Source organism: Schistocerca cancellata, chromosome 5 (genome assembly GCF_023864275.1).
Source record: "Schistocerca cancellata isolate TAMUIC-IGC-003103 chromosome 5, iqSchCanc2.1, whole genome shotgun sequence".
Lineage (NCBI taxonomy): Eukaryota > Metazoa > Arthropoda > Insecta > Orthoptera > Acrididae > Schistocerca > Schistocerca cancellata.
Window position 1 is genome coordinate 77,950,158 of NC_064630.1, and position 25,475 is coordinate 77,975,632.

Genomic DNA, 25,475 nt, shown 5'->3' on the forward strand with positions numbered 1-25,475 from the left:
GGCATTTATTGGCCGGGATTTCCCCTTCAGGGTTCAGCTGCCATTTACAAGTCTTTTTAGTTGCTGCCACTTTGGTGACTTGCATGTCAATGATGATGAAAGACACATAACACCCAGTCCCCTGTAGGGAATCAAACCTGGGCCCCCTCACTTGGTAGGCAGTAATGCTACCACTGCACTGTGGAGGTGGACATAAAGATGACACAGATTATAGAGATGCATGCAATATCAGCCCCATGAAACAGATCAAGGTGAATGATCAGAGGCAAAAGATGAGTACTCAGAACCTGTACAACAACATACAAATAACACAGTGCTTAAACATTTGATTCCAGTAACACCACAAATTCCTACTCGCAGCCAAGGAAAAAAACAGAAAAAATCACATCCATCTCAGCATCTGGAAGTTCGTAGTGCAGAGGCTGCAGCCGATGGAACAATGTGGACTCAAATACACCAGCGCATGCACCTGGAAAATTAGGGCATCACAACATGTTGGTAGAAACTCCTGGGCCAAAGTGTAATGCTAAGAAACATAATTGCAGGCAGTTACGTAAGTTCATGGCGATTGTCGATAGACAATAATATTCTGCTGAACATAAAAAAATTTACAGAAATTAGAGCTCGAGTACTTCTCCAGGATGACAGTGGGTACTTAATAGTGCCCAATTAGAAGCTGCCATAGATACAATGCATGCAAATGGAGTGTATGGAGGAAAGATTTTCCCCCTGAAACTTGTGTGGTCTCAAGTGTGGGGGCCGGCATTTTTTCCTCCCGCTATGGGAAGAAACAAGTTCACAGAAGTCGTGCAATTTTTAAGATTTGATGACAAGTACACTCATGGTGAAAGACTCAAGACCAACGGCTTTGCAGCAGTTACTCCAGTCTGGAATTTATTTGTAGCTAACTGTTCAAATGGTTCAAATGGCTCTGAGCACTATGGGACTCAACATCTTAGGTCATAAGTCCCCTAGAACTTAGAACTACTTAAACCTAGCTAACCTAAGGACATCACACACACCCATGCCCGAGGCAGGATTCGAACCTGCGACCGTAGCAGTCCCGCGGTTCCGGACTGCAGCGCCAGAACCGCTAGACCACCGCGGCCGGCAACTAACTGTATCCAGATCTATAAACCAGGTGCATTTATAAACATAGATGAGCAGCTCTATCCATGCAAAGCTCAGTGCCCCTATATGCGACATGTGAGCAATAAACCAGACAAATGTGGTTTGAATTTCTGGCTTGCAGCAGATGCTGGTAGTAAATATATGGTGACTGGATTTCCTTACTTGAGTAAACAAAGTGGAAGACCCACTAACATACCTGTGTGGAGCATGTTGTTACATATCTCACGCAACCTTACACTTTGATAGGAAGAAATATAACATGTGACAATTTCCTCACAGCCAAACATCTTGCAGAGCAGCTGAAGCATGAGAACACAACCATTGTGGGTACAATGAAGAAGATCCAAAGATAACTTCCTCCATCAGGAAGGCTACTGCCAGATCTTTGTATGACACTATTTTATACAAATATGGTGATACAGCAGTTACTTCCTATCAGAGGAAGACCAAGAAAAATATTATTCTATCAAGCATAATGTACCAGTCAGTTGCAGATGACAAGCAAAAACAGAAGAAATTCCCTGAAAGTGTGAGCTTCTACAATTCCATTAGGGATGATATTCTGGACCAGATGTCTCATTCGTACACTGTCAAGTTTGGCAGCTGCAGATGACCTATGCATGTGTTTTTCAATGTCCTAGACCTAGCTAAGATCAGTGCCTGGGTGCTTCACAGAGAGACAATGGGAGAAATATTTATCAAATGAATGTTTCTTTTCAAATTAGCAGAAGAACTCTCTTCTGTGTATGTACAGTCAAGGAAAGGACCTGTTCAAACATTCACTGCTATCACTGAAATATATAAGGTACCAGTACGGAAGACCTTCCATATTGAATGTTGCAGAAGTTCGAATGAAACTAAAAATCTGCGTGTGGAATGCTAGAAATTTGTATGTGGTCCATGTGCTGGAAGTGTTCAGTACATGTGTGCAAAGTGTTTTGACAAAGATAGTAGCTTTGATTGAAAAGATGTCATTGAGAGAAAAAAATGTTATTTTCTCATTATTGATACAGCAATTTGTGTCTGTTTTTCTTTATTTTTGATACTAAATATATGTTTATGACCTGCATGAGGCTTTTACTGAGTACAAGCCATACAGATAAAGATGTTATTACTGTATAATTATATGTTTATTTGCATTTGTAAGTTTAGTTTAAATTGATTTTGCATTTACAATGTATTCTTTCCTTTGATTTTTTTCATTTAATTAATTATACTTTCTACAGAAATTTTTAAGCATAACACATTCGTACAATAAGCATGACACACTACTGACCTTAAGAAGTAAAACTCAAAAGAAAAAGAAAAACTTCACTGGTCAAAATGACTGGTAGCGGTCCTTCTAGGTAGTTCACAAATATCAGTCCTCCTAGTGTTAATTATGTTGTACCACATGTCTAGCCAAGACTGAATGATAAAATCCACCTTCTTCAGGATGAATAGCTACCCAACTGAGTGATGGAATGCAGCCAGTTGTACCATTATGCAACAAAATTAAAGACTGAGGAATGATGGAAAGCCTGCATCTTATACATATGTCTGACTAAAAATAATTTTTGCAGGATGGAAATTGACAAATCACAACTTTTATGCGTACTCAGTGTACATGGCTTGTTCCAAGAGTGCATGGTGCCAGCTTAGCTACACTACAGTTGATGCTGCTTAACATTCTTAGTTATAAAAGGCTTCCCAGTTCATTGACTGCACAATTGTAGTGCAGCAGCTATCAAACAGGAACTTTATCAAATAACATGAGAAAAGGCCTGTCTGCATCCTGTGTCCTACTACTGAGCCACTTTAACCCATTTCTGCCGGAATTATTTTTTTCTTCTGATTTCTACAAATTAGATATTTATGTGTTTGAGGTGGGTGCTCAGGTGAGATACACCAAACAACACCTTATAATCAGGAGTTCATTTATTTACCTCATCACACAAGTAAGGCTTACAGAGAACTGGATGGCAGAACTACACAAAGATAATGTTTTGCTATGTTCAAAGATGATGCTTATATTGATACTGGTGTTGATCTCATTGGTGCCACATAGCCCCCCCCCCACCCCCCCCCCCCCCGTCCCCCACAGTATGCAGTACTCCTGAGAGGCCGAAGGGGGGGGGGGGGGTGACTATGGCATTCGCAGGGGTGGTCTGTGGGAGCTGAACCATGGCCAGCTCGACAGCGTCGTCAAGGAGCTGTGTTGGTAGATGACGTGAAGGAAGGTCTGGCCACCGAACCTGGAAATCATAGAAGCGCGCCAGGAGTCATACTGGGCATGCTGGTCGTGTGGCAACAGGTAGGATGGCAGTTTGCGGGAGGAACCAAGCGATGACGACGATGTCTCCGGTTGGTGTGGCGAACACACGAAGCATGTCCAGGTCGACATTGGGCGAGAGGGGAACACATTTCATCAGGTGGCAGAGAATGGTGGAGGTTGTGTCATGAGCACTGGATGAAGGGAAACATATGATGAACAGTGAGTCATTGCATAGTGTTATAGAGATGTCATGGATTATGTCCAGGGGGGACAGGCAAAAACACCTCAAGCGAGGGCACATTCATGATTGGGGGGGGGGGGGGGGGCATGAGAAACCTCGACAGGGCACGGCAGAGGCAGGCGACGGGAGAGGTCGAAGGGACCAGAGACGGGCACGGCGGCAAGGGCTAGGTAAGCTCAACGTGGGGAGCATGTGATCACTCAACAGAGTGCGTGAGACCAGAGTAGAGGGCGAGGTCCGAGAAGAGCTCGACGATTGGAGCTGGAAGTCACTCGACTGAGTGAGTAAGTCCGATGTGGAGGGAGTGGTCGGAGCGTCGTGAGCCACGACAGTGAGTGGCATGGTCGTGGCCTGAAGGGGTGGTAGAAGCGGGCTCGACATGAGCAGGCTTAAGTCTGTTGAGAGAGACTGCAACAGCTGAATCTTTTATCTGGATGTCATAGGTGTTGGCTAAGCGCCGGAGAACTTGGTACGGGCCAGTATATGGGGGTTGGAGGGAAGCACAGACAGTGTCATCTCGGAACATGATGTACTCGCAATTGTTGAGAGATTTCGGGTCGTGAACCTTAGGGTGGGAATGGCTGGCAGGCAGAGGGATGTGGAGGTTGATGAAGTGCCGCCTGACACGGTCCACAAAGGAAGGTAAGTCAGACTGAGGGAGAGAAGTGGAAGGGCTCACAAGTTTGCCAGGGAGAACAATGTTCTGGCCGTATACTAACTCGGCTATTGTGCCTTTGAGGTCTTCCTTATAGATCGCATGAATGCCGAGTAGCACAAGTGGAAGGGCCTCTATTCAAAGAGAGTCGTAGCATTGAAGAGCCGCCTTGAAAGTGTGGTGCCAGTGCTCAACTAGCCCATTACTTTGCGGGTGATATGCTGTGGTAGGGATGCGCCGTATGCCGCAAATGTTACCGATCTCATTGAACAGGGCTGACTCAAATTGTCTGCCCTGGTCAGTCGTGATGATATCTGGACATCCGAAACGCGATACCCATGACTCGACGAAAGCTCGAGCAACAGTTTCTGCCGTGATACTGGGGAGGGGGACAGCCTCGAACCAGCAAGTTGTTCGGTCGATATATGAGAGAACACAACGAAAGCCGTTAGAGGGGGAAGAGGGCCGACAATGCCAATGTGAATATGCTGGAAACGTCCAGGAGGGATCAGAAAGGTGCCGAGGGGGGGGGGGGGGGGGTAAAGAGTGCTTGTGTACTTTGCAGCATTGGCACGTGATGCAGGAGCATGCCCATTGCTGGCAGTCCTTGTTGACATTTCTCCACACAATGTGCTCTGCTACAAGGCAGGCGGACGCACAAACACCGGGGTGGGTTAAATTATGCAGTGCATTGAAGACAGCTCAACGGAGCATGGTTGAGATGAGTGGGTGTAATGTGCCGGTACTGTCGTTGCACCAGATCTCACCAGAAATGCCAGGGAAGGTGGTACAGATGAAGTGTAATGAAGAGGTAGAGTCTGAAATCAGTTTTTGTGTGTTCTCATCAGCGGGTTGGAGGTTAGGTAGGTCAGAGAGGTCTAATAGCGAATGAACGGCGTCGACTCATAAAAGGAAATCAGCAACTATATTGTCAGCACCCTTTATGTGTCTGACATTGGTGGTGAACTGAGATATGAAGTCCATGTATCTGAAACGGCGAGGAGGCAGGTCAAGTGGCGGGTTTGAAATGGCTGCAGCCAGGGGTTTGTGGTTCGTTAAAACATAGAAAGGGCGTCCCTCAACGTTGGTCTTAAAATGCTTGATCGCTTCGTAGACCGCAAGCAACTCCCTGTCAAACGCGGAATATTTCCGTTGCGCATTGGTGAGCTTGCGCGAAATGAACTGCAGAGGCGAAGTTTGGGCGTCGACTGTCTGGCTAAGGACAGCGCCGATGGCAGTATCGCTCCTGTCTGTGGTGATGAAAAGCTGCGCATTGGGATGAGGATGCGTGATGGTGCAGGCCTCAGCAAGAAGATTTTTGAGGGCAGTGAAAGAGTCAGTCATACCAGGGGTCCACGGAACGGGCTGTGATCAAGAAGTCTTTGTGCCTGCCAAGGCTTCCGTCAGTGGAGCCTGAATCTCCGCAGCCCGAGGTAGATAACAGCGATAATAGTTAACCGTCCCCAGAAAGAGCCGGAGCTCTTTGAATGACGAAGGTATGGGTAGGTTTAATATTGTTTGTACTTTGTCAGGGGGTGGTGAAATGCCATCGGTGGAGACGCGAAAACAAAGAAAAGTGACAGCGGGTTGATGTAGCTGTAAATTGTCCTGGTTGGTCTCGATGCAAGCTGCCGCGAGGGTGTCCATAACAGTTTGCACATGTTCAATGTTGTCCTCAATGGAGGAGCTGAACACAAGTATGTCATCAAGATATGCAAAGCAGAATTGTAGGCCGAATAGCACTTCACTGATGAAGCGTTGCCAGGTCTGGGTTGCGTTTTTTATCCCAAAGGACATGAATCGAAACTGAAATAACCGGATTGGGGTGGTGATAGCTGTCTTCTCGATGTCTTCAGGAGCCATGGGGATCTGTTGATAAGCCCGTTTGCAATCAATGACAGAGAACGTGGTCGCACCTGTGAGGGAACTGGTAAAGTTGGCAATGTTGGGAATGGGGTAGGTGTCCATAATTGTTTGTGTGTTTAGTCGATGGTAGTCTCCACACATGTTGCAGGACCCATCTTTCTTGGGTGTCATACGAATGGGCGTAGACCAGCTGCTGGCAAAGGGTTCGATGACGCCGGAGCTCAGAAGTTCAGAAATCTGAAATCTGCTTTTTAAGGTTGGAGAGGCACTCGGGGCAAAGTCAACGTGGTTTACTGGAGATCGGGGGGGAAGGGGGGGGGCCTTGTGTGAGGCAAAGCTTGTGAACCGTGCCGTTGGTGATGAAGGAAATGTTGCCGGCGGCATGGGAGGTGGTTTGTTTACAATATGAGGTGGGCGGGGCAGGCGAGGCGAGGTAGTGGTGTTCAGAGCCACTCGGCAGATCCGACGGGAGCCAAGGCGGCGAAGTCTCCCAGGAGTCAACGCGACAAGATGGCCGGCGGCCCAAAGCAGTGGCACCATGGTCGGGTGAGCTCATGAAACGGTAACGAGTCCACTGTCCGAGGGCGCGGCCTGTGACAGCACGATTGCGGGTGAAGCACTAGGCGCGCGTGCACTGTTTGTGTTGTCAGTGGCGTTCGCAAGGCAGCACGCAGGAGCCGAAGTTGCATAGTTTGAGGTGCTGTCTGCGAGGGGAGGGATTGGAGCTGTCAGTACGGGAACACGTGACACTCGTCGCACATGCGCACTCGTGTCCAGCCGAGTGTCAAATGCTGCCATGTTAGGAGGGGTGTGGTCCTGTGGAACTGTCAGTACACGTTATGGTAGACTTGATAGCACAGTTGTGAGGGGTAGCAGGAGGTAAGCACAAGGAGGCTTGATTGCTGGGACTACAAACAGATTCAGCACACTTACTGACCTTGCTTTGTCCTTGCTGCAGTGTCTGTAATTTCTTTGCTGTGTCGGATAGCTGGAGTTGAGTTTTGTGGAGCCGGAGGGAGAGCTCGTAGTTTTCCTTGCATAGACGAGTGACGTTTTCAAACTCGACAAGGCAATTGTGCGTTGTTTCTTGTAACATCATCGACAGAGCCGAGCATGTACCGATGAGATGAGCCCGGACTGACATGTCACGGGGGGGGTTTGATCGACGGAGCACAGGGGAAGTGAGTTTTGGACGGGTGATGAAACACGGTGTTTCGCACTAGGTCTGGTGAAAGTTTGTGGTGTTGCAAGAAGTCAATGCCTAGTATAGTTTCCTCAAAATTGCACACTAAAAAAGTCCACTCGAGTTTGCAGTTTGCGGAGAGTTAGACGACGTGGGAGGTTGAACCCGAGCATTGTAGTGTAGTAGGATTCACAGCTTGCAGTGAAGTATGATGAGGGCAGATGTTCGACGACACTAAGGATGTAGGCAGCAGCGAAACATCGGAACCTGTGTCCACCAGGAAAAAGTATCCTGACGAAATGTCTTTAATATAAAGGCCTCCATAATTATCTGATTGTTCCCAGACAGAATGGAGCACTGGGAGGTTCCTTCCATGTTGTAAGCAGGAGGCGGCACCTGGACCTACCTGCGGTTTGCATTTGGGAAGCAGCAGGGTGATCTGCAGTTCTGTGCCGCCTCATCAAACTGTGTGTGGAAGTAACAGTATGGGTAGTGCGGCTGCATTTCCTGCGGAAAGTTCATTGCCAGAGGGGGTGGCCAAGGTTCGGAGGCCGCAGCCGGTTCCGTTGCAGGAGGGGGCATGACCGAGGGCGGAGCCGGTGACATCCCAGCTGTTTGTATGCTGCGTCCCGGAGCGAGCGGAACGGTCGGTACAGTGCGGCCCCGGCAGCGGGACGAGGAGCCTGAACCTGAGACTTGCCAGGTAGGCAGTGGCTGGCGAAATAGAGCAGTGATGCCCATGTAGTTTGTCAGCAATTGTCATTCGCTGCTCGACAGGTTCGGGAGACCTCTGAGCCAGAGAAAAGCGGATGTGGGGAGGTAATTTATCTGTCCAGATGGCGAGGAGAGCTGTGTCAGAGAGGAGATCATCGCTGACCAGGGCCCGTAGCCGTCTCCAAAGTCGTGAAGGGTTGTCATTGCCTAGATGCTTGACGTGGAGCACTTGCCGTATTGCTGTCTCAGTTGAGCACACAAGCCGACGTAGAACTGTCTTTTTGGCTAGAGTGTACCGGGTAGCTGAGTACGGGGCATCGACCAGGTCAGCAATCGAGTCCTGCTGGTCGTGCAGGTGGGTGATAAGGCACAGAAATCTGGTCGATTCGTCGAGTTTGAAATGGTTGAACACTTCATCCACAATTTTGAATCAGGTTGTCGCCCTGCCAGGACTGAACGGCGGCAGTGTCAGTTTTATTTATTTACTCGTTCGGCATCACAGAGGCATAATTTACAATATTCTTATCACTATATACTAAAAGAAAACAATATAATTCTACACTATTTTAGATATGTTTTTGAGCCACTCTATGGCTGAGTCACTGAGTCTATGTATGTCCATGAGTTCACCACCATAGCCATACACTTTGCACACGAGTAGATGGTCCATTGTCTGTAGTTCACCGCACTCACATACAGCGCTGTCTGCCAGGCCCCACTTGTTCATCAGGTGTTTACATCTCCCAACACTCGTTCTGACCCGGTTTAGAGCTGTCCACGCTCTTCTTGGTAGGTTGAAGCCATCAATCTTCTTGTTCGGATCGTGTACTAAGTTTTTGTTCTTAAATTCACTTGCCGACCATACTTCGTTCCAGGCCGTTCTCGGCTCAAAGGCTTGTAGTTCTTCACCGATTTTCCAAAAAGGTGATCTGGATTTAAGCCTGTTTGTCGGTGTCAGATCTTGGTGGATAGGGAGGTCCGGGTTGTCTATAATTTTCCTGTAGGTTTTCAGGGCTAGCTGTGATCGCCTGATTTCTGGAGGCTCTATGTTCGCTAGTACAGGAAGCCATGCACAGGGGGTGTCCCTGAGTGTTCCCGAGATTATTCGCATTGTCTCCCTCAGCTGGACATCCACTTTAGATACGTGTGCACTTCTCCTCCAGACTGGTGAACAGTATTTAGCTACACTGTAGACAAGGGCTAGTACTGAAGTTCTCAAAGTGCTCGCTCCACATCCCCATGCAGTGTCAGTAAGCATTGTAGAACATTTGGAAGAATGGGGTGAGTTGGATTCATTGGGGCACTGCCTGAAACGAGCTGTTGTTGCTGCAGTATTCCAGGAGAGTGTGTCTCCAGGGTATGTGGCAACGACGGCTGGTCGGGTGGCAGTGTGAAGGTGACGTGTTGTGGTTGAGCATGATCTGTCGCGACGCAGAAGGCCGACGCGTGTGAGACACCGTAATGTGTCAATTGTGGTTGCGGAAGTTTGTCTGGAGCCGGCGTGGAGGCGACAGGTGAGAAAAAGTTCAAAGTTTGAAAATGCATGCCAGTCCGCAGAAAACTTGACGTGCAATCAGAGTTGGAGCCAGGCAGCGGAGGTGTGGGCTGTCCAAAAGCACAGTGAGGAAAATGATGTCGAACGTTGGGCAAAATGTGTGAATGTTCATAGTCACTTCACTCAAAACAGTGTGCGAAAAAGGTGAATGTCATGGCACAAAACACTGAGGCGTAGCAGTAGGATGGAGATGGAGGTCAGGCACAGATAGCAAGCCATTGTTCCTGTTGCTGGCTGAGGTACTGAAGCAGAAAAGCATGTGCTGGTGCTGAACCAAGGCAGGTGCGGGCGTGGTCGGATGCTGAGGAGGTTGACTGTGAACAAAGCAGTTCTGGCCATGTGGCAGGAATCCACGTGGTACTTCACGGATTGTGGCATGGCAAACTGTTGTCCTGGCAGTTGTAGGTTATCCAACGGAGCATTTGCAGAAATCAGCATTGATCCCGCACTGCACGGAGATCCATAAGAGATAACTGCACCATCAATGGGGGAGGGCACATGTGGCGGGAACAAAGGCATCTGATAGCCGGAGTCATCCACACTCCTAACCTCACTTATTGTTGCAGGCACGAAAACATCCGGCGAGATCGGCGTAATCGACGAGTGAGAGGCATCGTGTTGCAGTCCTGGCGGGTGTACATCGCCCGCAACACGATGCATGTCGATCACAAAATCCGGCGTTAGGTGTTGGGCCGAAGCCATTGTTCGAATGTTTTGTTGATGTAATACATGCGAAAATAACCGATGCGGAGGCCGCGAACACAGTAAAATGGCGAAAACGGAATACATTACAACTCGGGGTCACCAGCGAGGTGGATGCTTGGGTGAGATACACCAAACAACACCTTATAACCAGGAGTTCATTTATTTACCTTTTCACACAAGTAAGGCTTACAGAGAGCTGGATGGTGGAACTACACAAAGATAATGTTTTGATATGTTCAGAGATGATGCTCAGATCGATACTGGTGTCGATCTCATCAGTGCCACATGTTTATTGTCAGCAAAGAAAAGCAATACAACAATCAAAACAAAAAAAATCAATAATTGAAACAAAAAAGGCCATAACATATATGTCATGCTAAGCAGAACATACATTTTAGGCAGAATATATGACAGCAAGTAAAATAATACACTGTATGTGATTTACATCAAGTTCAGGCGACAGTACTCACTTTGTGTGATATGGCACAAAACATTCTACGCACAAACCAACTTCACATTTGCAGTACATTGTTCTTGGGGTTCCTTTGCAGTTTTCCGCCGCACAGTGTCTTCTTTTTTTCTGTGGCACCATGGCTACCAGATGATTTGTTTCATCATATCTAATATCATGCAGAACTCTGCCTTGGTTTGAATTACCTGCAGGGTGTCCAGGACCTCTTGGTACTGCAGCATTGGAAGTCAGGTAACATTTCACAATGTAGCGCCAGAAGGGCAGCTAAGGCATATTTATACCAGTCTTTCTATGAAGAAGCCACCCATTATGTATAGAGATATCTAGAAGCCATGTAAAAATTGGCTGCCACCATTTCTTTCCTCTGACACTCACTCTATATAATGCTACATTTTCATCCTTTCAGTCACTTCCTCCCATATTTTTGTTGTATTCTCCAGTTACATTAGGTCGAAGTACAAGTATTCTTTTCTTCTCTTGTCTAGAATATCGGGCAACGGTGCTGACTGGACTGATACCACGGCTTGTGGAAGTAGTTGTTACTGTACAATTATCTAGGCATCTGGCAACGATTATTCCACTTTCCTTGCTGCTGTTGTAATCAAAATCTCCTCTCTTATTCCTTTTGGACATACTGTTAGAAGGTATGAGATGACACTCTTTAGGCAGACGATTTTCATGAATAGTCCCAGTTGCACCAAAACCTCGTTGCTTCAGGTAAATCAACAATGTTTGTGATGTAAACAGGTTGTCAAAATAAAACCTGTAGGGAAGATGTTTGTGCTTTTCAGGAAGAGAATCGATCATTTGAATTAAAGGAGCAGCACATTTTCCAAATGCTTTCTCACATTTTTCATTCCTCTGAGGATCAGCTCCTTGGTATATTTGAAAGTCCACTAGATAACCCATAGTTGTGTTGAGACACCATGCTTTGTACCCAAATATAATGGGCTTACCTTTCAGAAACTGTTTACATCCATGTCTGGCAAAATATTTTATCATGCTCTCATCGTAACACAAATCTTGCTCAGGCTTGAAGTGGAGAGCAAACTTTTTTCTTAGCATATTTATTAATGGACAAAGTTTCCAGATTCTATCATTAGCATCTATTTTTGTGTTGTCACACGAGTGAATGAATCTCATAATTGTTTCAAACCTGTCCCTTCTCATCGTGTTGTGGACCATCATTTCGTTTCTTGTGTCCAGTCCAGAATCCCAGTAATATCTTCTGCTAGGTAAAGGATTATGGCCAGAAAGAATTAGAATTCCTAGAAAACCTTTTATCTCTTCATATGTTATTTTTGGGATGAGCAGTTCTTCAACAAAGCATACTTCATCGATTCAGTGAGAAGAAACTCAATTACTTCGTCGTTCCAAAATAATTCGAAGCACTGAACTGGAGACAAGTTCCTGTATTTGCTATAATCACTCTCAGGAAATACAGAACTAACACTACGCAGATCATCTTTTTTCCAATCTCTGATTACAGTTTTTAAGATCTGTGGCTTTTCCTGTTCATCTGGTTTATCATCAGGAGAGAAATTAATCTCAGGTCCACTACCCAACCTGTTTTTACTTGCTAAAACCACTTCTGCACCAGCCTGGAGTTGCCTTGGTTCAAGATTATCAACGTTTCCTCCCCCATCTTCTTCCCCAGAATCTTCATCCAAATCCACATTAGCTTCGGGAGGTTCAATAAATATATCTGTTGCATCTTCTTCCTCCCCTTCAAGAATAGCCAGGATATCATGGAGAGATAGACCTCTAAAGAGAACGAATTGTTATTTTCACTGTTTTGCCTAGCGTGACAAATATGCAACACAAAATTAAAACTGTATTTGGAGCCACAAAAATAAGGATTGCATTTTATAGATAACCATTAACATAAATTTCAGTACTTTAACATTATAATCAACCATAATTTAAACAAATTGTATTATAATTTGCAATAAAAAATGATACTTCTTATTCCAAGACATGATCTCACCCAGAAAAGTCTTCCGTACTTGAAGCACCAGTCAATGACCACTTACTGCTTGCAACTGACTGAAACCTACCTAAACATGAACAACAAAGCCTCCTTATCTGAAAGCCATACAACAATAGCCACTCCAAATGCAGGCATTGTTGCCAACTAGAGAGAACAATGACAGGCTGTCCCGTGACATATATGTTATGCTAGACAGAAATGGGTTAAGACAATTTACTGTCTTTAAAGCTCAAGATTTAATATATTCTACTAAAACTTGTGGTTTTACACACATCAAACGAGAGCAACAATCTGCGGTGGGGAGAGGAAGGGGGAGGGATAATAGGATACAAATGGGGGAAGAGGAATCATTGGTGCCTGTCAGAGGTGCAGGGGCAACAGATGGCAGGACAGGGCTGCCAGATGTAGTAGTGGGATGCTGTAGGGAAGGGAGAGGGGTGGAGGAATAGGGAGTGGAAAGGAGAGGATCAGAGAAGGGGAAAAGATTGGTGGATGTGCTGGCAGAGAGCAGCACACACTGAGGGTGAGGAGAGGCAAATTGTCAAGAAATGATGGGACAGAAGGGCTGGACTCTTTTGGGTAGAGGGTGTGAGGGCAGTAGGTTACTGTATGTTCAGGCCAGGATGATTTCAGGTGCAGAGAATGTGTTGTAAGGATAACCCCCATCTTTGCAGTTCATAAAAGCTGGTGGCGTAGGAGAGGATCCAGATGGCCCAGGTCATGAAGCAGCCATTGAACTCAAGCACGTTAAGTACAGCTGTATGTTGTACCACAGGGTGATCCACTTTTTTCTTGGCTGGTTTGGCAGTGGCCATTCATACCAGTGGACAACTGGTTGGTAGCCATACCAATACAAAAAATGGAGCAATGATTGCAGCAGAGCTGGTGCGTGAAGTGTGCTTACTTGTGAGAATGTGTGTGCATTTTTCTTTTCTGTAGAAAGCTTTGGCTGAAAAATTATAAGTAAGAGTATTTTCACCATGCCTGTCTACAACTCAATGTGTTACTTTTACAGTGAGCAGAAATCTATCCTTTTCAGAATATTATTGATACTCCAACTTGGACTTTCCACTGTTTAAAAATTACAAAATGTAAATAAAGAAGATAAAGGAAAAGAAAGTGGGGAGAATTCCTAAGAAATGAAAATAGAAAGGAGTGTAACAGTGAGAAGCATTTGCTTTACTGTTTGACAGAGGTATAAATGGCAGCATATGTTAATACTAGGAGAAAAGTTACAAGTTTGACAGACGGAAGTGCTTCACCATCTTTTTAGTTACAGGTCACTGACTTGTGTACAGAGTGCAGGGTAGTTTGATCCAGAGGGCAACAGCAGCAAAAGACAAGGAGTTTTTGATTTTTGGATAGTTACACCTTGGATACTACATAAGTGAGACCTTGTGTTTTGATTGCGGTGAGATAACAGGTATTTAATAGTGTATGGCAGTCACATAACTTGTCTGGCTGCAACCAACTTAACTGGACATATGAAGCACTGAAGGGGATATAGAAAGATTTTGCAGATGTAATGCATGCAAGCATTCATAGTTAGTACTAACTATCGGGTGTTCTCACTACTCATGCCATAGTGGATAACATAGCCACACTGGAAGTTCAAGGTTCAGTAGAACAAGTGGTTGCACAAGTTTATGTTTTTTATCTTGTGTAAATATATTCCAAAACTTTTTGAGGGCACAGAGGCAAGTGAACAACTTCCTACTAGTGGCTACAGTATTTTCTGCCCAGTTGAGATGCTCATCCAATGTTACGACCAACATGGTACTGAAATACTACAGCCATTTTGGATGTGGAATGTGTTAAAGGTTATAATCAAATATTAGTTATATGTAAATTAGTTTACAGTTTAATACAGAACAGATTCACGGTAAAACATTACAGCAATGCAAAATACTAACAAGAAATTTTTATTATCTTCAGATTTAAAAGATATATTGTTCAAAAACAGTTTCACATGCTTATATGTTGTTATGCAACTTGACAGATCTTTCAGAAAATATATCCACAATAAAGTATGTAAACAAAATGTAGCTGAAGGTTCACAGGAATTTCTAACTTGGAAAGACACTGATATCTATCTCTGTTTGTCATTAAAGGGATGTGATGTGCAAGTGTTGCCTTCTGCTCTCCACAGCCAAATATGAGTTGCCACAGTTAAGATGAATGTCCAACAAAGGCAGTTTCCAAGCATTTTGGTTACTTGTTTTGTGCATTCTTTAGTCATGATTTTGTCAACAACAACATCAGTAATCCATTGGGTTCATCAGGTAAATCAAGAAAGATAATTGCTTGGTGCATTTCAATCCCTGTTTACTCCTAGGAAGCAATAAAGACAAGTTTATTTTATTAGTATTGAATATCTGATGCAAATACTAATAAGATGCATTGCTAGTTAAAAAACCATGTACAACAAAAAATTTCAAGTGAGGAACTACTGAAATTTTGTTGATCACAGTTAGTAAGGAGACCAAATGATATTGTAACAGTATTGAAAGATGATCAATTTCAATGAGAAACAGAAAGTCTGCAAACCACTGTGACATGATAAAACTGTTGTCAAAACTTCTGTACACTGGCACAGAAGAAACAGTTGCAGAAACCATTGTGTCTGTGGACTGGTTGATGAGTTCTGTCACTAGTTTATTCTTGCTTGTGTATCTCAAGTGAATATATGTTTTTTTCTATTTTTTGCCATTCAGGAGACAAAAACTTCTGATCTGATTGACCTAGCAAGCACATTTGCCTTTTAATATTCTGTTTGAAACTCAGTACTCTCATTTGGAAACTAAAAAAAGTGTCGTTACTGAAATCTTTTGTTTAAGACACAATGCTTCTAAAAATGAAATGCAGAGAACAACCTGATTTTTTCTGTAGTAAATCTGAACCTGCTTAGTGTCATTGTGACTAGCTTGAACCTGTAGTTTGAAGGAATGGGATTTAGGCTACTTTTTGCTTGAATTGGTAGTATACAGTTCCTATTACTGCAAAAATCATACGAGCAGCAGATCCTGTAACCACTAGTCACTGCCGCCGAAGTTTATTGCAGCACTTTTTACGTGCTCTAAAAGATGTACCGTTGACATATGACCATGCTTCCTGGCTAACATGTGACCTAGGGAGGCAAAAATTGTTGAATCCAATGTGTAGTTAAGGATGGTGAGGTTTTCTGGGGTAAAATTTCAGGTGATAGATCAGGTACATAAATCGATTTATGGGTTATAATCATGGAATGAGAGGCATGTCATGGTGGTGGGTAATTAGAAAGTTGGTCCAGACATGTCACATTTGGTACCATTGACTGAAAATCCCTGATCTTGTAATTATATTGGCTGTGTGCCACTTTGTCAAAATTACTAGTAAACAAGTACAGATAACAACTCTTTGATTTGCTACAGAGAATAACCAGTGTAGACCTACTCTTTGGAAAAAGTCTGTGTTTTCTGACATTACTTCTTTCTCCTATATCCGTACGCCAGCCCTTCCTCGAAGTCATCAAATAACTGTGCTTCCCTCAACTTCTTGTGGCACATAACATATGTCCATACGGAATTCTACAAAGAAGATCGGTGAGTAACGCATATACAAACAAAATAAACACTGGCATCAGGGAACAGTGCGACGAACTTGGTGTTGTATTTGTTGACCCAAATAAATTTCTCGACGACAAATGTCTGGGTAGGGATGGCCTGCACCTAAACATACTAGGTGCAATGACTTTCAGTAAAATGCTCCTGGACTTATGTAAAATTATAAAAAATAAGGAAACTAATACGGTCTGCAGGGGGTGACTATCCAAACTATGCAAACAAAAAACGTGAGTGTAATCGTAATAAGGAAGCAGTTGAACAAAAACAGAATGACACTAAAATGAAAAAAAAGTGGGAATGCAAATAGTGTTGGAAAAAATTACTTAACAGTTGTTCACCAAAATATATGTTCCCTAGCAAAAAAGACCCAACAGCTAGAAGTGGAGCTGGAGTCTACAGAGTGCTCAGTTGTTTGTCTCACTGAGCATTGGTGCAATGAGGCTGAAATTAATCAATTAGTCTTGCAGTCTTATAATTTAGCATGTGCATACTGTAGGACTTCTATGAAGTGTGGAGGGTGTTGTATTTATGTAAAACAAAACTATCAGTATAAGACCAGAAGCGATTTATGTGTAATCAGTGAAGAGCAACATTTTGAACTGGCGGCAGTTGAAATCAGGGACCAATACAGATGTAGGAATTTGATTATCTTATGTATACACAGATCTCCTAGTAGAGACTTCAACATCTTTTTCTCCAAACTTAATCATGTTCTTGACAAGATATCCACTCCATAGAACCACATTCTCATATGTGGAGATCTAAATGTGGACAAACTGAATCCTGATTCTACATGGGACTCATTACAAAGTCTTGCTCAAAGTTTCAATCTAGTTCCAATGGTTAACAGTGCAAGCAGAATAACAAAATACTGAAAGACAGCTGTTGATCAAGTATTAACAGATTTAGGCAAAGAAAACTGTGAGGTGGTGGTAGCAGAGCTAGGATTATCTGATCACTCAGGTCAAATCATTAATTTAAAAGTGGCTCCAGAAGAAACAAAGAAAATGCATATTTACAGACGAATTTTTTCTAAACAAAATATACATGAGTTTGCCAAACAGATAGCAGGACAAACATGGGACTCAGTATACTCAGAGGTAGATGCAAATGAAAAATTCAAAAATTTCATGACATTGTTTAAATTAAATTTTGAAGAAACATTTCATAAAGTATTATGTCCATTATCAACAGCAGGAAAAAGCAAGTGGGTCACAAAAGGAATCAAAAAATTGTCTGAAACACTAAGGTACCTGAGCTCCATTAAACACAGCTAAACTAATCCTGCTTTTTCCTATATCTTTATAAAAGATATAGGAAAACATATAGGAAAATATTGCTTGCAGCAAAGAGAGCTCATAACTCCAAACTGGTGCTCTCTGCTGAAAACAAAAATAAGGCAGTATGGAAGATTGTGAGACAGGAAACTGGTACCAGGAAAATGAATCTGTCAAACTTGAAAATCAAAGAGGAAGGGACTCTAATAAAAGACCCAACATATTTGGCAAACTATATAAATGATTATTTTAGTAGCATAGGAATAAAATTACAGGAAAATTTTCTAACAGCCCTTCAGGTCAAAAAGCCAAATAATGGTGTATCACACTCAATGGTGTTATTCCCTACAACACAGGAAGAAGTCTATAAAGCAGTCAGCAAACTGAAAAACAAAAACTCCGCTGGTCTGGATGAAGTCCCCATTTTTATAATTAAGGACTGTATCAAGAGCCTAATTCCACCTTTAGTTGATATTATAAATCAATCTTTCAAGCAGGGCTACTTTCCAGACTATTTAAAATATGCGAAATTACTACCTCCCTTCAAAAAAGGTGATGCAGGAAAAATTGAAAATTATAGGCCAATTTCTCTACTATCATGCTTCGCAAAAATATTAGAAACTATTATGAAAGATAGGCTAATGAATTATTTAAATAAATACAACTTACTGTCTGTTGACCAGTTTGGATTTTGATCAGGGAAAAGCACAGAATCAGCAACAGCACACCTCACAAAACACATTCTAGAAGCATTAGATAAAGGGAACTACACAACAGGTATATTTCTTCATCTAACAAAAGCGTTTGATACAGTAGACCACAACATATTGTTAAATAAGTTAGATGAACTGGGAATAAGGGGACTTGTGAAAAACTGGTTCCAGTCATATCTAAAAAATAGAAGACAGATAACTGAAATCTCACATATTTCAAGTTGCTCAAACTATATTGTAAAGTATACTTCAGACCCAAATTATGTAAATATAGGTGTCCCACAGGGTAGTGTCCTTGGCCCAGTACTATTCCTCATTTACATAAATGACTTCCCACAGAGCATCAAGCATGGACAAACAATATTGTTTGCAGATGACTCAAATGTTCTAATCAGCGACAAATCACCAGATGCACTAAAAGAAAAAGCTGAACAAACACTAAACAGTGTACGTGAGTGGGCATCCAATAACAAACTAACACTAAATCTTAAAAAAACAAATGCTGTTAACTTCCATGTCTGGAAAAAACCACACTATAACAACTTTAAGTTAAACGATGGAACGATAGAATGTGTAGACTACACAAAATGTTGACAGTCAGTTAAAGTGGGAAGAACATATTAAAATACTTAGTAACAGAATCGCTACAGCATGCTATGCTCTTAGAATTCTGACTGCAGTGTGTGATACTACATGTGTCAGATCTGTATATTTTTCTTATATCCACTCTGTTATTACCTATGGAATAATATTTTGGGGAGTCAACAGTAAAAATATTCAAATAGTTTTCAAATTACAGAAAAGAGCAATTCGTATAATAACCAAGAGTGGCAGCAGGGCTCACTGCCTTGAACTTTTCCAAAAGCTGGAAATCCTAACTGTCCCCTGTGAATACATTTTTCAAAGTATTATGTATGTAAAAACAAAATATTGACTGCTATGTGAAAAATTCTTTAGTACACAGCTATGAAACTAGAAACCAATACGATCTGCATCTAGAGAGGAAAAATAAAGTTAAAACTCAGCAGAGCTTGTTGTACAATACCATTAAATTATATAATAAATTACCCCAAAAAATAAAAGATATTGACACAATCGGACAGTGCAAAACAAAACTAAAAATTTTTTTATTAAATAAAAGTTATTACGCAGTAATGGACTATGTGAATTAAAACATGTAGTGTAATTAAAGTAGCCTGCATTGTAATACATGAGGAAATAATTATAATATGAAATCCAAAATTGTACAGTACTATAAGAAAACTACAAATTACGTAAGGATATAAAACTAATTTAAGATACCTCAAAAATGTGTGTAAATACTAATTTTATGTGTATAATTGTAGGTATATTGTATTGTATATGATTATGCTGACGAAATCCACACAATGTAAATTGTTACATGGATTAATAAAGAAATCTATCAATCAATCAATCCAAGAACCACCTGGTAGTTCTAGCTTGGCTACACTCAACAATTGCTCATCACTCTAATTTGCTAACCTAGTTGCTGAGTTTAAATAATCAAAAATGTAAAGACTTTCGCCCCTGATTTTCCTAAAAATGGGATGACTAATGCAGCAGTGTTGGTGTCCAGGATAGGTGTACTTGCAAGTGACCATTCCCTCTTTCCTTCCTTAGCTGCCCTAACTCTGCTTGTAACTGAACTACTGGATTTATTATCTGAGCTTCCTGAGCAAAGCTTGCTTCTCCATATTGCCTATTTACTACCAACCCTAGTATACAGCATACCCAAAATAAAAATGAAAATGAAGAAGAAAGGATAGGTAAACAACCATACAGGCCCAAACAAAACCTTGAATTTGGCGCTTACCTGTCTGCATAGGATGTACCTGCCACAGAAGGTTCATAGTTGTGGCCGCTGTCTTCTGGCTGTCCATCTTCATCTTCAGCAGTCATCCTGACTTCAATTGCTACAATGGAGTCTTTACATTTTAGATGATTTAAACTCAGCAACTAGGTTAGCAAATTAGAGTGACGAGGAATTGTTGAGTGTAGCCAAGCTAGAACTACCAGGTGGTTCTTGGAGTTGGTCTAGAGGGTGGCAACAATTGCTTTTTACTGAGGCTTGTTTACAATCATTGGTTGTCAGCGAAGAGAATACTACGATATTTCCCCAGTATGATGCCCTCCAGCTACTGAATGGTGTTTTCTCATGCTGCATCACCCAACTCTCATTTTTCCTGGTGAGGTTGATGGCAGCTGTTATGAGAACATCAGGCTGTGTCAAGTTCCACTGCTTGGAGCATAGTGGTCTTCTGCTGTTATCCTGATGAGGGCAGAGATGGCTGGACCCCCGCATCATACTCTCAAGATTACGGCAAAGTGTAGGGCTGCCTCTGGGGCCCAGATGCTTAGATGGCAGGCAATGGTTCATGTCCTTGCAGAAGCAGAGGCATCCACATTATTGGAGCAGAACAGAGCAGTGCAGACTCAATGTCACCTAACTGCCCAGTTGTTCAATGATGATGAGCTGCTGCCGCCCCCATTGATTTCGTGGTAATGGTAGTATGTCATGCCGAATAGTCTAGAACAGGACGATAACTCAGCTATCATAATTGGAGTGCAATAACCCCTGCAGGCTGGTGCAGTGTTGGTACATGCAGCCTGATGTTACAGAGGTGTTGCAAAGCTACTGGCCATGTCATCCACTGCCAATCATTGACTGACTTTGGAGATGGCATTGTTTTCATCCCCGCGCGACCGCTACGGTCGCAGGTTCGAATCCTGCCTCGGGCATGGACGTGTGTGATGTCCTTAGGTTAGTTAGGTTTAGGTAGTTCTACGTTCTAGGGGACTGGTGACCTTAGAAGTTAAGTCCCATAGTGCTCAGAGCCATTTGAACCATTTTGTTTTCATCCTGGCACTGCACTGCTGATTCTAAGTCTCGTTTATAATTGTACCCTTTATACTTCATGTGACAGAGACTTTTCGATACATTTGTTCATATGATGTTTGATTATAAATTACAGATTTTACAAATGGCAGCATACAAAGTAGGGACTACAAAATGTCCAAGCGTGAAATTCATTTTTCGTTCGGAGATGATACTGTCCCATTCATTTATATAACATTTAATATGTTTTCCTATTGAACAATTATATAATTGTGATTAATCACTTATCTTTATACTTACTTATTAACAGTATCTCAGATGTTAATTGCTCATGCATCATTTTGTAATCATGTTCCATTTGAGAGATTTTGTTCTTGTACACTTTTGTTTCAGCTTCCCGAGACTGACAAAACATAAAAATTAATTTAAAAATGTTGATAGAAAAGCATCAATTTGAGGAGCCAAGATAAACATTTTTCTTTAACATTTATTACCTTTTTCAATCCATCAATTCTCTCCTGCAGTTCTTGAATTTCACCTACTTTCTCCTGGAGAATTTTTTTCAAGTATGAAATTATATCTGCCCTGTCTTCATCAAGAACCTCATACAATTTTTGATATTCTTCATTACTGAGCTCTAGGTCCAAACACCTTGCTTTAAGCCTATGTACATAAAACATAAAAAGTAGCTAACACTAAGAATCCAAGATTAAAGTTCTTATTATACTGAACTGAAGTTCAAACTTTAAGACATGCCTAGCTCTAAAACAATAATATTTTTTAAGGAACCACAACTTCAGAATGCAAACAAATAAATTATATCTACTTATCGGGTACAGTAGATACAAATATGAGCAAATGAAGGCACATGTACTGGCTTTCAGAACCAGAATTTCTTTTTATCCAACAAAAGGAAATTCCTATACAGCAATCCAATATGAAACTTTCTTTCATATCAAACAAGAGACAACAGAATAGGATAAAAGGTTAATTAGCAGTGGAGTGATATGTAGAAAATGGAAGGAAATCTTCGAGAAAATTTAGCTGCTTTGAAGATCAAGTAAAAAGCTACCTGGGAGAGCCTCATCAAGGGCTGGAGAAGAAGGAAAATCAACAATTCACTGCTAATAATAGTCAAGAATAATGGTCAGAAGAGACAGGTAGTGCATTCCAAAAATTTGAATAAAGAGAAGTTCACACTTAGAAAAGAATCAGAGAGGGAAAAAGAAGAAAATATCGGAAGGGATGGGCTGACAAGGAAAGGAAAGACAACTAATGTTATAAAAAATGTAGAAAAGGAATTAAACAGAAAATGGGGTCAAAACTGGGGAGCGAGGAGCAAAATAAATAACAGGTAGACAATATCAAAGAAAATACTTCATAATTCACCTCAAAAATTGAAACAGCAGCATTGCACTGTCACTTCTAACCCTCATCATTTAATTTAATTCGTAACTAATTAGGGTTAAGATTTTTTAAAGCTCTGAATGTGGACGATTATTAACTGCTGAAACAATTACAGGGTAAATGAGTTCTAGATTTGTTGTTGTCATCTTTAATCTGTTGAACTGGTGGTTTAAATTGATGGTGGTTCAGCAGCATTGTTTGGTAATATGGTATTGTAACTTACAGACAGGTTCAACAAAAAGACTACTAAACACGTAAGCTTTCGGCCAAAAGGCCTTATTCTGGATTAGGCAACATACACACATATATTCACATGAATGCAACTCCCACACACACATGACCACAGTCTCCGACTGCTGAGACCAAGCTGCGAGCAACACCGTATGAGGGGAGAAGCAATTTGGGTGGTGGGGAGGCTGGGCTAGGGAGTGGGAGGGACAGTGGGGTATGGGAGGGGGGAGGGGAGATAAAGTGCTCCTTGTGGGAGCACACAGGGACAAGGTGGGGGAGGGTAGGGCAGCTAGGTGCAGTTGAGAGGTTAGGCGGAGGGTGAGGAGGGGCAGAGAGCAAGGGGCAGAGGGTTGGTGGAGAGGCAGCAGAAATGGAGAAAAGTAAAAAAAAACTGTGGGTGTGTTGGTGAAATAGAAGACTGTAGAGTGCTGCAGCAGGAACAGGGAAGGGGATGGATGGGTGAAGGGCAGAGGCTAACGAAGGTTGAGGCCAGGAGGTTTATTGGAATGTAGGTTATACTGCAGCCAGAGTTCCCACCTGTGCAATTCAGAATATATAGTGTTGGTAGGAAAGATCCAGATGTCACAGGCTGTGAAGTAGTCATTGAAATGAAGATTTTATGTTGGGCAGCGAGCTCCGCAACTGGGGAGTCCAGCTGTTTCATGGCCACAGTTTGCTAGAGGCCATTCATGTGGACAGACAGTTTATTGGTTGTCATGCCCACCTAGAATGCAGCAAAGTGTTTGTATCTTAGATTGTAGATAACACGTGTGGTTTCATAGTCAGTCCTGCCTTTGATGGGATAGGTTAAGCTTGTGACTGGTCTGGAGTAGGTGGTGGTGGGATGATGTATGGGACAGACCTTGCATCTAGGTCGATTACATGGTTATGAACCATGTGGCAAGAGTGAGGGAGCAGGGATTGAGTAGGGATGGAGAGGATTTGTGTATTTTTGGTGGGTGGTGAAACACCACTGTGGGAGGAGTGGGAATGGCAGTGGATAGGGAATTCCTCATTTGAGGATATGGTGAGAGGTAGTTGAAACCCTGACAGAGAATGTGACTGAGTTGCTCGAGTCCTGGGTGGTACTGAGTCAAAGGGGAATGCTCCTCTGTTGTTCGACGGTGATACTTGGGAGGTGGTGGCTGACTGGAGAGGTAAGGCATAGGAGATCTGTTTCTGTACAAAGTTTGGAGGGTAATTAAGGTCTGTGAAGGCCTTCATATATCTCAGAGGGAATACCCACACTATAGATGCAGTATGATGTGTGATGTAGTGAACAGCAGCAATTACAATGTTGCATTTGGAGAGTATTACAGACGGAAAGGTCTGAGGAGAGGCCCAATATCATTAAATGGTTTAAAGATCATAATGGAATTCAAAAACAAAAGTCAGCTTGCTGCACCACCTGGAAGAGGAAGCTATTGACAAAGTTGCCATTGCTGTAATTGACCAAGCAACATGCGCCCCAGCCAGTGCTACTGCTCATGCAGTATCATGAGAATTGTCCATCCCATGGCAAATATTACAGAAAGTTTTATAGTGTATTTGACAATGGTACCTGTACAAGATCCAGACAGTGCAGCAATTGAAACCTCATGATCCACAGCAATCTTCTGAACTTGGTCTTCAGTTTCTGACTTGTGGCCATGCAATATTCTATGCAGTGACAAGGCACATTTTACAGTACAGAGTGCAGCGAATACACAGAACTGCTGACTTTGGGAAATTTTCCCAATGCATTTACCAGGGACACGTTTGGTCTCCAGCATCTCACTGACGTCTTTAGTGATCCTACTGAACAAACTATGTAAGCAGCAGTTAATAATAAAATTGATATTATGCCCTTCTCATTTGTTTGGCCTTTTCTGCCAACATCCTGTTCCTCATCCATTACAGATAGAAACATTTTTATATGTCTTTCTTGTGTTCACAGTTCCAGACTTGCACCTGGTGGCCAAAATTGGGAGCTGTTTTTTTTCAGCATAAATTCATTCCACATTAATGCATTATAATATCTAACAAGTTTCACTGCCATGCGATAACTACAGACCTTAGTGGACCTCTCTGAGTAGCTGCACTTTGATTATAGCCACCCGGTACATTTCAAACCAAAGGCAAGGTGCCCGCCATTCCTGCACAAAAATTTAAGTAGGAAGTAGTGCACAATAGAAATTTAAAGACTTTGAATATATATTTTCTTTTTCAGTGCATTCCACAGCTATTTGTTGTCGGGCTATATTTTGTGTAGCTATGCTTTCAGGTGTTCTGCTGTTGTTTCTATTTCATCCACAACATTACAATGACCAAACTAGTCATCTTCTTCAGGTGCTGTGAGTTTTGCTCCAACCAGGCAGTGTGTGCACATAACAGCACAACTTGCAGAGTGAAGAAGTCAACTGAGCCGGCCATAAAAATATTGGGCATAAAATGGAAACAACTATACAGGGCACGGAAAAACACACAGTTAATCAATTGCACTGAGGAAACCTGAGATATATGTTGTAATTTGTGCATTGTATTGTTCTAAAATACATGAAGATTATAAAAATGGAAAATTTGTTTCTGTTAAGTAGGGCTAAGACATAGAGGAAAACGCTGATGCAACTGCCGTTTTGTCAG

General features: G+C 42.4%; 1 protein-coding gene across 1 annotated transcript in view; it reads right to left on the bottom strand.

The window, feature by feature from the left end:
- The window catches only part of LOC126187853 (cilia- and flagella-associated protein 157), a 171,377-nt gene that overhangs the window by 120,353 nt on the left and 25,549 nt on the right, over window positions 1–25,475 (bottom strand). Inside the window, exons 2-3 of the mRNA XM_049929168.1 lie at window positions 21,710–21,878; window positions 21,516–21,618 (exon numbers count right to left, since the gene is read on the bottom strand). Coding sequence (XP_049785125.1) covers window positions 21,516–21,618; window positions 21,710–21,878 — 272 coding nt within the window. The remainder of the gene's footprint in view (window positions 1–21,515; window positions 21,619–21,709; window positions 21,879–25,475) is intronic.